The 16715-nt window shown below is 33.0% G+C and overlaps 1 protein-coding gene and 3 long non-coding RNA genes across 5 annotated transcripts; all 4 read right to left on the bottom strand.

Moving 5' to 3' along the window:
* Window positions 1-1516: 1516 nt before the first annotated feature.
* LOC145228626 (uncharacterized) lies at window positions 1517-8139 on the bottom strand. Its single transcript, XM_080093751.1, has 8 exons — window positions 8016-8139; window positions 5891-5959; window positions 4719-4845; window positions 3490-3625; window positions 2638-2773; window positions 2481-2530; window positions 2138-2255; window positions 1517-1575 (listed from the first exon to the last, which is right to left on the bottom strand). The coding sequence occupies exons 3-7, from the start codon at window positions 4741-4743 to the stop codon at window positions 2171-2173; spliced, it is 432 nt and encodes a 143-aa protein (XP_079949877.1). The 5' UTR covers window positions 4744-4845; window positions 5891-5959; window positions 8016-8139; the 3' UTR covers window positions 1517-1575; window positions 2138-2170.
* A 2545-nt stretch (window positions 8140-10684) lies between these two features.
* On the bottom strand, window positions 10685-13737 carry LOC145228762 (uncharacterized). Its single transcript, XR_013860275.1, has 2 exons — window positions 13267-13737; window positions 10685-11661 (listed from the first exon to the last, which is right to left on the bottom strand). It is a non-coding gene; the product is annotated as an uncharacterized LOC145228762 (long non-coding RNA).
* Window position 13738: 1 nt separating this feature from the next.
* LOC145228759 (uncharacterized) lies at window positions 13739-14613 on the bottom strand. Of its 2 annotated transcripts, XR_013860272.1 has the most exons (4): window positions 14374-14613; window positions 14174-14251; window positions 14047-14111; window positions 13739-13799 (listed from the first exon to the last, which is right to left on the bottom strand). It is a non-coding gene; the product is annotated as an uncharacterized LOC145228759 (long non-coding RNA). The 2 variants fall into 2 exon arrangements; XR_013860271.1 differs by lacking the exon at window positions 14374-14613 and having other exon boundaries at window positions 14174-14358.
* An 84-nt stretch (window positions 14614-14697) lies between these two features.
* LOC145228770 (uncharacterized) lies at window positions 14698-16709 on the bottom strand. Its single transcript, XR_013860282.1, has 3 exons — window positions 16416-16709; window positions 15102-16245; window positions 14698-15036 (listed from the first exon to the last, which is right to left on the bottom strand). It is a non-coding gene; the product is annotated as an uncharacterized LOC145228770 (long non-coding RNA).
* Window positions 16710-16715: the final 6 nt, after the last annotated feature.

Here is a 16715-nt window from a genome sequence, read left to right as displayed (position 1 = left end):
ATAATAAAGAAAAAATAGTTTTATAAGAACTTCGCAAGTCGTGTGAACAATGCCCACTTACACCTGTTTACTATGTTATCCAAATTAGTCATTGCTTGAACAAAAACGCATACCAAATAGTTAAGTATTTCATTTTGTGCAAAAAAAAAAAAAAAAAAAAAATATGTTATTGTAATGTTAAGTGGATTACCTGAAAGTTACAATCACTATCAGTGCAGTGGTAATGATCTCTGTTGATATGAGGACATGGTGCCTGCATACAAGGGTGCTTCGATGTATACCTGGAAATATATAAGACTGTTTTAATGCTCTTCTGGGGTAAAAAATATTCTCTGATCATAGTAGAAAGAAAAGTTTTCATTATCCGTCGACAACTATAATGAACTGAGGATATTAATGGCCACTGCTTATTTATTGCTTAGGCAAAAGACCCTGCCCTTAATTTCGGAATTTGTACACAAACTTTTACTTTACAGTTTACACAGTCTGCGGACTGTTCGTTCAGTATGATAATTAACTTACACCCAAAGATACCACAGTATCAACCCCAGTAATTTGGTAATTATGCAATTTTTTTTACTAATGCAGCGCATAATGGGTTGGAAAAAAACAGTAAATATATTTTCAGGAAAATATTACACTTACGTCTGATATAAAGAAGAAAAAAATGAATAGTTACTTATTATAACTAAGAAATTAAAACATCTTAAAATGGGTACTGATAGTAAGCATCTTACTTTGAAATATATTTGTCAAAAACATCCTCATCAAAGTTGGTTGGATCCAGAGTACCTTTTTTGATTGAACTACAAAAATGTAAAAAACAAAATTAAATATATAAGCTATTGCTGCCAGGCATAATATCAAGTTTATAGAGCTCTTCCGGCAAATGTAAACAAATTTGAATGTTGATGAAAAATATTTCTCAGTCTAAATATACGTCAATAATAATGTAGCCTGGAAGAAATAGAAACAAACAAGTTACACACCCGACTCCGCTTGATACAGTTCCAGCTGTTATTGTGTCGATCGAGTCGGCATTCTCACTATACTTCACACTAGGTGGCACACATGAGCTGGACGAGACCTGCAAATAACCAGGGTAATATTAAAGTTATAATGATCAGGTCCTGCAAAGGTTATGGGAGGGCTGATGCGTGTGTTTTTCTGTATTATATGATTTTTGCTGACATAAATTGCAGCAATTAAACTAAGACTGTGAAAGAAAAATGTTATTGTGAAGTTTTAACAGTTGTGTTTGTAGTTAAATGTGTTAAACTGTTTTTGTCGAGACCACTTCTTAATAAAATGTCTACATTTTATTCAATATAGCTGGCATGTATGTTTTTAGTAAAACTACTCTTAAAGTTTGTGTCTTGCGTTCCTAAGTTACATAATATCATACGTTTACTTCAGTACACATATATATATATATATATATATATATTACTAAAAAAAACATGTATTAAAACACATGTTGACTTAGAAAACCAGAATCAGTAGCATATATGCTTACCTGAGAAATGGCTGATGATCTTTTGAATATTTTCTGCAGAAGTTCCGCTTTTGAGTTGGCTGAAGCATGTTCCAAAAATGTTTCAACATAAATCAGTGTTAAAAAAAGTTTTGTCGTTAGTTGAAGTTGAATTACAACTTCCGCAAGTTAAGTACTGAACCACTTCCTTTAAAAAGGCCTGTTTTTTTAGTAAACTAACATAATGAAAAATTATATTTTTTTCTATCCTTGTATCATGTAATGTTCTTATTCTTAGTAAGCCAAAATCAATAAGTTATTTTATTTCTTAAAAATCGAATACAAAACAATAGTTGTCACAAATTTAACTTTTTACCCAGATATTCATGAAGTACTAGTGTTGATAAATCAGTAATGTTTCTATGCCAGAATTAGTCTAGAAAACCTTGTCTATTATCAATCATTTGGGCATTATTGGTCTTCTATTTTAAAAGGTTTTCTGATATAGTTTAAACAGTGATGGTCAAAATAACATACATCCTGTTAGATGGCAAAATATTGTGTGAAGTACCAGCTGTATTCTTTATTGAGTGACTTTTTCACAATTACAGATCATAACTTTACCCGGTATCTTTGAATTTCTCTAATTTTCATGGTACACACCTGAATTGCTTAAAACTATTGAAGCCATAAAGGCTACAGCAACTGCTGGAGGTAGACTGGCTGAAGAAAATGGTTTGAGGGGTGGGATTTGATTTGAAGATGTTGGTGGTGTGGAGGCCTGCAATATACAAACTTTCTCAACAAACAAAATATCAAGCGCCAATTTCTGGTTTGCAATGGCACACAAATTTACAACATACCAATTAAAATATTTCACAGTTTACAGAAACAACAACAGGAGTATACAAAGCTTTAAAAAAATTATTCTGCGAAACAACATGCAGGCGCTAAACATTTTGATGTTTTAACATTTAATATACTAACGTCTATATTTAGTTTCTACCTTGTGTTGTGAGTGTCTTGAGAAGTTTCGTGATCAGAAGAAGATTGAATCTGAAATTAACAATATATTGAACAAAGTCATTACAAAGCACACTGGACCTATAATAAGCACTGGATCTCAAAATAACTAAAGTGGTTTGGCAAAAGTTGGTACTTACAGTTGATTCTGGTTTGTTGCTGGTCATAGTTTTCATTTGTCTAATAGCGATCAAGTCTTGATGAGTTAATCCTGCTTCAGTCATTGCTTCAATCAGAGGAGTTTGCCGACCTAAAAGTTCCATGAATCTTCTGTATCTAAAATTGACAAATTGGGAATTAGTTAAGATGCAATTTGAGTTGATACTCACACAAGAAGTGGTGTGTTTCAAAATTACACAAAAGCTTGTGAAAATGGTTTTGATAAGTTTGTTTCTTGTCTGATATTCATTATAAACCTTTAACAGAATCAGGACAAAAATATTGTTGTCAACTACTTTAAAATAGTTGGTTTTTGGTTCTAACTAGGCAAGAATCATTATGTGTTCCGCCGATAAGTAAAGCTAAATGCTTTCAATAAACAATTTTTTTTACCAAACTAAACTAATTAATCTACCAAATATTGTTGTCAGGCAGAAATAAAATTGGACATAAGAAATATTGCCAGCAAAAACTACATAAATTCACGGCACATAATTTGTCTTACTATCAGCCTGTAGCAGTGACTCTATTTCTATATACTGCCAATAAGATTAAATGGCGATTTTGTAATTCTTTTGTGAATTTAATCCCACAGGCAAATTCCAATGCATAATTATACAAGCAAAAATTTTAATGAAAAGGATTATTGTCAGAAAGATTACATATAGTAATTCTAGTGTGTTGTATAAGTCAAATTGGTAAAAGCAATCAACTATTTATAAAATCTGTTTAAAATTAGGCAAGAAAATGTGTAAACACCATTTTGTCTTCACCAGCTGATAGCTTTTTTCATATTTTAACTATTTTTTACCCCACGTTTTTGTGAAACTTACTTTTCCATTCTGATATGAATGCTGTCATCAACGTCCATCTCATTTCCATCACTCATGTGTCCTGCTGCTGCTTGTGATGCTTGTGGTTCATGGTCAACTTCACTGTCATGCTCAATACCTTGTGTTGATCTCTTCTCTACAAAAAAACAATACAAAAAAGCTTAACTTTAACATAAAAAACTGCTGTTAATTGAAATAATGAAATACAAAGTGGAAAATTTTTTAGACTTAAATGGTTTGAGGGTATAGTGATATTGATAGCAGAGAAACAGAACTAAATGGAAGTTAATATACAGCTTTGCTAGTTATACATAATGCTTACGGCAGCAATGAATATTTTCTATAAGGTTAAGGTGTAAATGCCATATTTAAAATGTATACTGTTAAAGTTTAAACAACAATTTGTGTAATTTGCCACCTTGTATAGTTTGTGTTTAATTCAAATAAACATGTACATGAGCTATTTAAAATCTGGACAGCAATTTCCTCAAATTTGTTTTCTGCACAATGTCAATAATGTTCTATATTTTGCTTGTTTTATCCCAAGGTTCTCGTTTTACAGTTTAGTACATGCTTGCTTTTATAAAACATTAAATTTAAATAAAACATATTTGTTATAGTTTCAAGGTTTTTGCATGATTTAATAACAGGGCAACAAAAATTAAACAAGAAAATTAAACCTTCATATTATGGCAAGGAGCATCTTGTGGCTTATTCACTTGCCAGCAGACAGCCGCTCCTTAGAGCAGGGAAACAAACTTTTAGAGTTTTATAGAAGTGTTTGATGGCTACTTCCTAACTTCAAGCTTCCAAAACATGAGTTCGTTTATCGCTTGTGTGTTGAAACCCACACACCCCACAAAGGAAGCCAAAGTATTTGGTGGAAGATTAGAACAACACAAAATCACACGGGCTGATTAACAAAATAAATGAATCATTTCCAGGGCAAAATATTAATGATGGTCTGTTCTCAACTTTGTGTGATTTCATGTTGCCAGTTGGACAACAAACAAATAACAAATGTTTTTTAAGGTTTCCCTTTATTAACAACAATATTAACTAGGGATGTGATTAAATGTTTTTAAAAGGTCATATTAATTATGACATAACTATATTTCTAATTATATTCTAATGTAATGATTATTATTTTTTATTTTTTGTGCCCATAAAACTTTCCAATAAAACAAACAATGTGTTTGTGAATCTAAAAAGCAGAACAAAAATGTTACCTTCATCAGTTTTTTGTCGCTTCATGGACAATCAAGGCAGGGCTTCACTTTGGGGTTAGGGATTTCACCCTCAGATGTGTTGTTTTCAAAATCTCACATTCGTTTTCGGTCGGAGCGATCGTCATCTCTAAAACAGTGTTAGAGATGAAACAACTTATATTGCTGCATTTTTGCTTTTACATGATGCAGCATGAAACTTGGTTCAGCTTAAAAAACAGCATTTTAAACAATCATTAAGTCACAAACAAATTACTGTATATAATATTTGCAAAATATTATCAAAAAAATCTTGTACAGTTTTGTTTGTGCTATTTCCGTTTTAGTATTCGGCAAAGAATGATTTGTATCAAGTCTAAAAAGTCAAATATAATGCTACAACCATGACTAATTAACAGATTGTTAAAGACAGAAGTAAAGTCAGTATTTGGTGCACAACTTTATCAAAACCAATATGTGTTGGATCTAGTTTGACATCACAATGCCCTCTTAGTTGACTTCCTACTTTTTGCACTCAAAATATTTTCTTTGCTATCTTGAGCAAATTTAAATGAGGCAAACTGAAATACATTGGAGCTGTTGTTTCACAACAAAGAATGAAGATTGAAATAAATGAGGAACAAAAGATGCACTAAGTACAATAGGGCCTTTAACCAAATATCAATTTCAGATTTTAATTAGGTTTTGAAAATTAATTGGCGTGGTTTGGCGGCAGATGAAAAATCATTCATTGTTGTCAATATATCCTTAAAAAATATCACCACAGTAGCTGAAATACTAAGTATAATATCAACCAACAGATTGAAATAAAGTTAAAATTTTCTAAGACTGGTTTGATTTCATCGAAAACTAGATGAAGTGGTATTGAAAAATATTTCAGCGCTAAATTGACTCATTGAGATGATTTCTGTTGCACAATCGGAGGATTTTGACGTAGGGTTTATTTTGACATATAATTTCCTCATATTTTAACACAACTGTAAAGCAAACGCTTTTCTCAGCATTTTACCCAGCTTGAATCATTTCATTGTCGAAAAACAAGCTACAGCCGGTTGAAACATTTTAGTTTATTTATTTAATTTGTTAACAGTGTTTAAAATTGATTGTATCTTTAGAGGGGAAGTCTTACACCGAAATTGTTCATTGAGTTGTACACCAAGCATTTCAAGCATTACCTTGTTTACTTGCTGAACTTTCGATCCCTTCATCATCACCAAAACCCTGTGGTTGCAGAATGTAGATCCCTAGGAAAAGAACACAAGTTCAAAGTGGGTTGAAATGCATTGCTATACTTTAGGGCACCGACTAAAATGGGGCTGAAAATCCTCATAAACATGTTTCAAAGAAGCTAAAGCATCATATTTTCGCTTCAGCTTAAAGACCGACCACAAATTACTATTTTTTAGGCTCTAATACCAAAGACCACAAAACACTAGAAAGGTGGCTTTCTAATATACTTCCATTATATATTTTATTTCCTATTTACTATACACATCATTTGATCTACACATATGATTGTTTTTGCAAGCGACATAGCATAGCTGCACAAAAAAGCTGATTTCTAATCACCAAAGCGACTGTCTCATTAAACGTCTCTCCCGATGTCAAGCTGAGCACTACCGATGCATTCACTTGCCTTACTTGTAAACCAGTGATTTATTCCTTTAAGAGTTGAGACTTCTATCTGATTGACAGTGTACACATATTAAGGGATGTAAAAGTCACTACACATATTATGGACTGTAAAGTATTTGGCCGTTAAGGCAAAATTTTAAATGCTATAAGAATAAACTACTGCAAACAATTGTTTAACATTTCAGTACATTAGGGCTTGCATTTCTGGCCTAAAACCAAAACTTATTATTTTGGGGTTTAAGGGGTAAAAATGGGCGAATCGAAAAAAAGTTACAAAATTCTTTAGAATAACTTACATTGCACCAAATAACAAAGCATGAAACTCTCAGATTATGTACTTTAGTCAGTACAGCTGTTTTAATTTTTTCGTTTTGGGGGACTGTGGGTGAACCGCTGGGTCATTCGGGGTCAAACTTAAGAAGGATCAAATTTGGATTAATAACTAAAATGTGTCTGCATTTGAAAAAAAATAAAGAAAATAGTGTATTACCCTTCCTGGATGTAACGAATGATGCAAACTATTTGGGTTTTAAACAATTTTCAAATACTTATGACAGATTTGCTTAAACTGTTGGTATTTAACCTAGTTGACATTTACCGTATATACTCGCATATAGGTCGCAACTTTTTTTCTTATATTTTTTTTAAAAAAAGTATAGGTGCGACCTATTCGCTCGACATAAGTGCAAGTCGGAACAAAATTGAAAGATTTCAGCTATTGCAAGTACCATGTTTTCCGGTTGGCTTATTAGGCGGATATAACGTATTTATTCGAGTATAACGCGCAAAATTTCATACTGATTTTCAACGCAAGGCAGTTTCATGAGTGCACACGCACATGCGTCAGCTCAGCTTGCGTTGGATTTTCCCGCTTTGTTGAGAAAACATAGTTTTGCAGTTTCAATTCAATGCAGTTCAATAGTAAAAAAACAAACAATTGCACCAGTTACTTATGCAAAAAAGCTAGGCTAAGGGCCTTTCAAATCCCTAGATTTTCAGTGCGACTTATGTGCGAGTCAACTCTAAGTTACACTTTTTTAACACAAAACTAATAGTGCGTCCTATAGGCCAGTATATACGGTATGTAAAAAAAAAACTGTTTAACCTGACATGTATGTGACATTTAACAAAATTTCTCAGAAATTCTTGTAGCTATTGAGAAAGGTAAGAATTAATCCAAATAGGTTAAATAACTTTCACCCATTATGCTTCTGTTTGATATTTCATGCGTCATCAGATATAAATTATCTGTTACAAATCGTTTTGCAAACACATACCAGAAATTTAGATCAGACGTGTGCAACCTGTGGGCCATCGATAAAAGGTTGTGCGGCCTGCAGAGAAGCTTGGATTTTAAATGTACTAGCAAACAAGTCCAATTGTTATATATTTTTGAGTAGATTAATGCGCCTGGTAGTTTTGGGGCTTGAGTGAAAAGCGAAATTTAATTGTTGTTAACTCAATATTGGCATTTTTGGTATGCAACAAAGTAAAATCACCTTGTGATATATAAAGGGCTCACCACTTAAAATTGGTAATTGTATTTGACCCCACAGTGACAAAACCCTTAAAATCAAGTGTGGACAATTTTGACCCACTTGTTTAACATGCAGGTTAAGTAGAAAAACATAAGCATTTTCCTTTTTTGTAAAGCTGAAAACTAACATGGTAAATTGTTTACGTCAAAACAGTGTCAGAAAGTTGAGATGGCTTCACATAAGTAATAAATCCATATGTGCAGAGCAGAGACATTTGGCTTAATCCACGATCTATCCAACATAGCAGAGTTCTTGCAATATACATTAGGATCAGTTAAAACTAATCTATTTTTTGTTCAAAGGATAGCTGTGGAAAAAACAAAGTAACAACTTTTTTATTCAAACAGAAAAGGCAAATAAATAATTTTGTTTCATATTATTCTATCGCTGCTTACTTAATGTGCCCTAACAGCACCAGCTGTTTACAGAAATACAGTTTATTGAACTGAACCAGTCGCAACCGACGCAGATAAATTCGTCTTCAAGTTTATTGTTGGCGAATAATGGTAAGAGATTTTTCACGGGTAATCCCCAAATTTTGCCGCGCAAATAAAATAATCTTGCACAGTCAATTGTCTTTCTGTAATATCATAACAAGGCAAATATTTAATGCTTCATACTTAAAACTAAGGCAAAAACTGATGTACATTTAAAAATAGTAGGCGATTTATTTTTGAAAAAAAATATTTTCGACGTCGACGATGCGCGCTCAAACCAAAAACGTTTTCGCAAAGTTTTTTCACCATGAGGTTTTTGTTTCGCGTTGGATGCGCATGAATAGTTTTGTTTTTTTTGTTTTACTAAAGTTTTCTTAAGGTAAACAGAAATATAAAACTATTTGTAAAGAATAAATAAAAATACAATACCTAATGTAATGATGGTATTAAAAATCTGAAATACATCTACTGTAAGTATGTGTTTATAGTACTGTTTGTTTGTTAGCATATTTTGGTATATCTGCGAAGTGATAGTACTCGGGTGTATATTTTTAAAACACTTGTCAAACTTTTCCGACATTGTTTCGTTGTTCGTCAAACTTTCAAAAAAAGCCAACTGAGCTGCCCCTTTGAACAAATGGATCAATTTTACCCACTGGGGGAAGTATTTTATCAAGTCGTTCGTCCGCTTTTTATTGCAGAAATGGATAGTACTCGGGTATATGTTATTAAAACACTTGTCAAACATTTTCTATTGGGGACGGAACGCAATTTCGTTGTTCGTCAAACTTCACAAGTTCGGGAAATATTTATTTCCAGGCTAAAATCAGTGTTGACAGTGTTGTAAAAACAAATTAATTTCGCTAGAAAGCATCCTCAGTGTCTATTAGTACAATAAAAGGAATAAAAATTAGAAAAGGCATAGAAAAAGCAATAGTTCTTCGCACACACAATCAATCAATCCTCAACTGAAAGCCTAACAGACTAAACTGACTGAACACGCAACGCACGAAAGATAAAACCGAAAAAGCGTAAAAGGCGGAGGAAACTTATCCGGCCCGCAGTGAAAAAAGTTTGGTGACCCCTGACTTTAGTAGATGCAGTCAACCTTGATTATTTCAGGGTCGTTTCAACCAAAATACGGATTAATCGATATCGATTAGTTCAAGCCTTCACATTACAAATCATTTGTACCTTAAATTTTGTCCAAATTAGGCGAAGTTCCGAATTACCAAATCTTGTTTAATTGAGGTTTGCTGCACTACCAATGTGATACTATAGGCATATTTTTTACAGGTGCTGTCAGCGGGTGAGTGCCATACATATGTACAAAGTACCCCAAAAGGAGATTTTACAACACATTTATACTAAGTCTGCTTTAGATACCTTTGGCCTTTTACTCAGCTTTGCAACTTGATGGCAGTCTTTAATCCTAGACCAGTGGTTCTCAACCTTTCATGGGCCGTGGCTCCCTAAAAGTATTTTTTGGGCCTCATTGCCCCCCTTCCAATATCAATGTAAGATCTGTGGCCCCCTGCAAAAAATTTAAATGTTAAACTCTTGTTGAAATTTGGTAATAATTTCGGATTTAAACAAGTTGAATAAAGTAAACAACAAACTGTAATCGTGACAAACCTCAATATGGATAAAGTGTGTTAGGGAATAAATATATTTGCAGCACGCACTCAATGACAAATTGCAAAACTTGTTGAACTTTGATTTGCCCAGTGTTTTTTCCTTGGCAACTTTCGAAGATAGAATTTATCCAACTTTATTTGTACACCTGTATTCCATTTACATAAACTATAAAAACTTGTTACAGATTCTGGTGAATGTATATTGTTAGCATGCGTTGCACTGTGGAACTATACACTAATAAAAGTTTGTGCATTGTCTGCAACTTGTCCTGTAATCAATCTATGCTTTTATATTAATTATGGAACAAATCAGCGGTCTGGACAGGTCTGGAATTTTATCGTAATATCTAAAAATAATTTTCAAAAACATGTGTAATGTCTTTCAGCCTAAGGAGTACACAAAGGTTTTTGCTGTTTTTGATGAATGAAACCTCTTAACATTTATGCAAAAATAACTTAATCAGTATGTATATAAGCAATTTGGTGATAATTTTTGCTGTTTAAGAACAGAGAATCTTGTGAAAAGGCATGTTTTGTAACATATTATTATGCGTTACAGAAGACATTTATTGAAATGGTCCAGCATTTAGCTCATGCAGATATGGTAACCCTAATGCAGTGTAATAAAAACCCTACAGCATGATGGTACAATACTATGGATGTTTATGTAATGCGAGATTCACAGTGGCAAAAATATATTAATAAAATTGTTGCAAATAGAATGGTATGAAGTAATGTATTTACACAAATCCATATAGATAAACACAAAAATAAATAAACAAAACAAACTATTAAGTTACAGTGCAACTAATATACTGATGTGCACAAATAAAATTAAACTCAATTTAGGTTGATGCAAAAAAGTCCTTCGTCTTTAAATGCAACGAATAAATTGATACATATGTTTGCAGAAGTTACAGCATCAGTATTAGGAGTGATAAAATAAAATGGACTTTCATAGGAATTAAATGCACACCACTACATTTTATGACAGGGCTTTAATGAACAGATCTAACACCATTAATAGTGTATAGAGCAACATAAAATTGTCATTTGAAAACAGTTTGGTATATTAAAAGCATTCACAATATGGGCACAGAATAAAAAAAATAGCTGCATACAAAAACATGACAATGTAAAAACATAATTAAATCACAATGATTAAAAGCTCAGCAGCCAGCCCTGTGGCTAAGTAATTCAAAGAACAAAGTTGTTATAATTTGTTACTCGGACCGATAACTGCAAAAAACTGATAACCCGTTTGTGTCTATTACGTCAAATATTTACATAATAATAATACAAATGTACAATAGAAAGAAATCTGTTTTGAATGTTTTTATGTTGTTCAACAATGTTTTTATGTTGTTTGTTCAACAATGTTTTTATGTTGTTCAACAATTGACATACATGATTTTGCAATAGTCTATCACATTAAAAAGCTAAACAAACAGTACGAACAAATGTTTCCTGATCCAAAATATGTTTGCACTTGTTCCCAGTATCAGCAAAGTCAATATCAATGTTATTTTATTTTTCTGTCCCACATGAGCAGTGAAGGATGACCCACTGTACATCAATACAGACAGGTTAGGCTGCCGAATTCACTTGTCAAGCTTCTTAGTTAACAGGAGGTTGATTTTGCAGAACAGCTTGTAGAGTTTTTTGCATCAAAATATATTGCTGTTGAAGATCATGTTGTCTTAAATTCAGAGGTATTGGGTTTAAAATACACACAAAGCATTAACCAATTAGACAACAAACTAGAAGGGTGGCTTAGCACATATTGCCCTTGCACATACACTATGATTTATTTTAAAACATAAATATATTTCCTATGCTTATTTTGTATTGGGTTCCATATTAGCCATCGTCTTTTATAAACTTGGTTGTTTCTACAGGCAAAAACTCATGGGTCCCCACACATGCAAAGTTGAAATTAATGCAATTCAATAGATAACAATGAGTAAGTTTGGTATTGTGAAGACAAACACCGTGATTGGTACTGTGCATGTCTAAATATGCTATATAGAGTAAAAACTATTTAAATTAAAAAACTCATTTTAGGGGGCTAGTAGGATAACTAATTGAGGTTCAACACACACAAACTTAAAAGTAGGAAACCACAATGACTCAATCAATAGTACTGCAAAATTTCAGTCCAATCTGTCAACGTTTTAAATTTCAACCACTAGAGGTGTTTTGAGCAACAACGTTAACGTTTCTGACGTCAAAGGGCTGTTAACAACCCCTGAACTGTAATGGCGCAATAACGATAATTGGCATACTTTACAAGCTATCCAAATTTTAGCCAATTCTGACATTGTTTACAAACTCACTCCTTTTAGGGGACTAGCAGGGTAAATACTAGGGTTATCCGGAAAACAAAGTGGGATGCACATCTACATAACTATATCTACCATCTGGATAAGTTTCAGCCACATCCATCAAGCATTTGATAGAAAACAAGTCGGACAAACTTCGGGAGAAAATACCTATTTTAGGGGGCTAGCGGGGTAAATACTGGGGTTATCAACAAAAACAAAGTGGAATGCACATCTACATAACTACATCTACCATCTGTATAAGTTTCAGCCACATCCATCAAGCATTTGATGGCAAAACGAGTCAGACAAACTTCGGGGGGAAAAACATTTTAGGGGGCTAGCGGGGTAAATACTGGGGTTATCAACAAAAACAAAGTGGGATGCACATCTACATAACTACATCTACCATCTGTATAAGTTTCAGTCACATCCATGAAGCATTTGATGGCAAAACGAGTCAGACAAACTTCGGAGGGGGGAAAAACATTTTAGGGGGCTAGCGGGGTAAATACTGGGGTTATCAACAAAAACAAAGTGGGATGCACATCTACATAACTACATCTACCATCTGTGTAAATTTCATCCAAATCCACCAAGGATTTGTTGGAAAAACGAGTCGGACAAATTTTGGGTAGAAGAAAAAAGAAGAAAAACAAAGAAAAAAAACAAAAACATTTTGAGTAAAATCAATATGTGACCCATAATAACAACAAAAGCTATTTAAATTCAATTTAATGGACAATTCGCCAAAATATAAGCCTTTAAACTAGTCTTTTACAAAAGAAAAAAGTTTGTGCCGAAAACAAATTCATTTTAATGCACTAATCATGTGGTTGCATATGGTTCATTAAACCAATCATTTAACAAGAAGAGATTGAAGTGCTTGCTTAATCGCACAATAAAGTTATGTCATTAACTGAATTTGAATGTGTTTGTTAATTTCAGTAACATTCAAAAGTACCTTAAATTAAATTTTGTACCTTGTTGATTTTTCTTGGTGTTGTATCTTTTAGGGAACCACTAGAGTACTTCCTTGTTGTTTTTCTTGCATAAAGATCCATCTCGTTTGGAGGTCATGTGGTATGAAATACAAAGGTAAAATTAAATTACAAATGTCTCATTATTATTCACGTAAGCAATATCAAAAAACTTTTGACATTGGCAAGATATGTGGAAAAATGGAAAACATTTTATTTGTAAACAGGGAATCACAACTAATAAATGATTGCAAGCAAAATGTGTGAAATAAATATGTATTTTTTCATTGCAAATTAACTGTGCCAAAAAAACAATACCATTTTAATCACTGATGATGGCATGAGAATTTTCCAAAAACTCTGAATAATAAGGTGTGTGCATTAAGTGTGTTAGCTTTAATACAGGTTGTGACCACTCATATACACTTAAAATCCTATGAAAACATTAAGTTTATGAATATTGCCAAAGAAGCACAGTACCTGATGGAGTTTCTCATTGACAAAGTCAGACTAAATTGATTGGATATTAACTGTGTCTAAAAACAAATACATATTTTAATCACTGATTATGGCATGAGAATCTGCCAAAAAGTCTGAATAATAAAGCATGTCACTTTTTATGTCTATTTGGGCCGTTATTTTCACCATTAAATATATTTCAAAATACATGTGTGCATTAAGGTGTGTTAGCTCTACTGTAGGTTGAGACCACCCATATACACTTACACTCTAAATCCTATGAAAACATTTAGGTTTATGAATATTGCTAAATAAGCATAGCACCTGATGCAGTTTCTCATTGACCGATCTCCCAATGTACAGAAAGTCAGAGTGAATTGATGGAAGTTCTGAAAATGGAGCTAAAGAAGTAAAACGAGTTTACTTTGATAATGTTTATGCAAGTACTTACAACATTTTGGTCAATTATCATCAATTGCAATATGATAAATTGTATTCCGCACCAACAAGAACAGCAAAAGCCCTATGCCTGAAACACACAAAAAGAACCAAGCCAGCAAACAGCTGCAAACTTGTGAACAAACAGTTAATTGTTAATGTACGAGTCTGTCAAAACCGTAAATCTGAATACGCAAATAAACTATAAAGCACCTAACACAGTCAACTCCCTACACCTGTTAACAAAAGAAATAAACCGTAAACCTGAAAAGATAAAAAACAGATTAATCTAATAATATAAACATCCTAAATTCCTAAACCTGTAAAGTACAAAAAACATGTAATCTGTAAATCAGCAAATGTAAAATATACTATTAACCATCATAAACAAACACCCTAAACCTGTAAACAACAAAAAACATGTAATCTGTAAATCAGGCAAGCTAAATAAAAAGTTAACCCAAATAATCAAACACCCTAAATCTGTCATGAAAACAAACTGTTATATTATCACTAAAATGTAATGACTAAAATGATAATAATTACAACCTGAAAAAATGTTTAAGATAATGCTAAAACCTCCAAAAATGTTTATTTAAAATAATGATTAAAATCTGTAAAGATGTTTAATAAGATAATGTTAAAACCTGCAAAAAATGTTTACTTAAAATAATGATCAAAACCTGAAATATTGTTTAATAAGATAATGTTAAAACCTGCAAAAAAACTAAGGAAATAAATTAATACCCCAAATATGAAACAGTCATTGATGAACGATAACACATACACATTACCTTAGCAATGTAGAAATGCTCAATAACAAAGATTGAATTGAACCAAATTTATACAACACAATAGATCAATCAAAAGCAGGTCCTGAAAGATAAAACAAAAATGTTTTGACATTTGATAGCAAAGTATTTAACACAAATAGTACACACCTGGAATGAAGTAAACGTTAGTGGAGAACGTACAGACTGAAGTCTCAATTCTGACTTTTTACTACTTTCTGAGCACTTGACGATGGTGGTTCAGGTGGTTAGAGCGACGTATAAACAAACACAATACTGTAATGATGTTTAAAGAATCTGTCGGCTGATGTAAAAAGGCACAACACCCCCCAAGAACTGGTCTACTTAAAAAGAAATAAAGGATAGTTAAAGTAGACTCTACACACATTTTTGATGATGAAAGAGGGAAAACGCAAGCAAAATTTAAGTCACAATAATATTGATGGTAGTTGCTCTTGGTTCATAACCAGCCTCAATCAAGAAGTTCAGGCATCATCAAGAGGAAAGTCTGAAAAAACGTTTGAACCACCATCGTCCCTGCACGGCCGACGTAAAAAACACAATACAAGCTTGCCTTAACTAACTGTCCTGCACACAAACGTCGCAAAATAGCCTATAAAGGTAAAAAGTGAGTCTGTCGTGTTTTACAACCACCCAAGCAGTCATTGCCCCGTTATGACTAGGTGGCCTGGCCAAGTAGGTCCCGGAACTGAACTAGTAATTAAGTTAATCTAAATCCACACAAAAAAACAGGCTTGACCAGCACAAGTGGAATAGGGGACATTTTTAGGCACATTTATTGGCTACTAGATAAGTTTACTAAAACGAACAAGTGAGTTATATCCTTGCTTTATATCTAGTACAAATTTCCTTTCAACGGAAAGAAAATTGTAACAGAAATACAAGCAAGAACAACAAAAGCTGGTCAAAACCCAAAAACAAATCCACAATAACCCTATCTTTACAGTTAATATAGGCGCAGAAGTTTTTGTTTAAAGAGTTCAGTGATGATTACAGCGTATAGCAACATGAGATCACTGTTCTCTGCCCTGCGAGACCCCCCCAAGGACCCAAATGAATTACGCAAACGACGGGCTGGGGAAATTTTAACAACAGTTTGCGCCCTATCAGGGTGGCTCACGGGACTTTTCTGGCGAAATGCTATGTCGGCCCCCTCAGGTTTAAGAGCCTGAACCTTCATTTGGAGTAACTGTGTAAATATTTGAAGTTGAGAGATGTTGGTTGATTGACGAAGAATGAATGCAAGATGGATACATCGCAGATATACAAAAATCTGCAAACAAACAAACAAACACATAAATAGATGCATTTCAGATTTTTAATACCATTATTACATTAGGTATTGCATTTTTTTATTCTTTACAAATAGTTTAATATTTCTGATTACTTTACCTTAAGAAAACTTAAGTAAAACAAAAACACAACAAATTGAACAAAACTTACCACGCGTAACGTCGAGCATCCAACGCAAAACAAAAACCTCGTGGTGAAAAAACGTTGCGAAAACGTTTTTGGTTTAAGCGCGCATCGTCGACGGTTGCGTTCGAATTCAAATTAGAAAATATTTTTTTCACAAAAATAAATCGCCTACTGCTTTTTAATGTACATCATTTTTGGCCTTATTTTTAAGTATAAAGCATTACTTATGTGCCCTTTTATGATATCACAGAAAGACAATTGTGTGTGCAAGTTTATTTTATTTGCGCGGCAAAATTTGGGGATTACCCGTGAAAAATCTCTTAC

The sequence above is a fragment of the Phallusia mammillata genome, chromosome 5 (assembly GCF_965637545.1).
Source record: "Phallusia mammillata chromosome 5, kaPhaMamm4.hap1.1, whole genome shotgun sequence".
Lineage (NCBI taxonomy): Eukaryota > Metazoa > Chordata > Ascidiacea > Phlebobranchia > Ascidiidae > Phallusia > Phallusia mammillata.
Note: the sequence above shows the minus strand (reverse complement) of the source record. Positions and strands in the feature narration are given on the sequence as shown.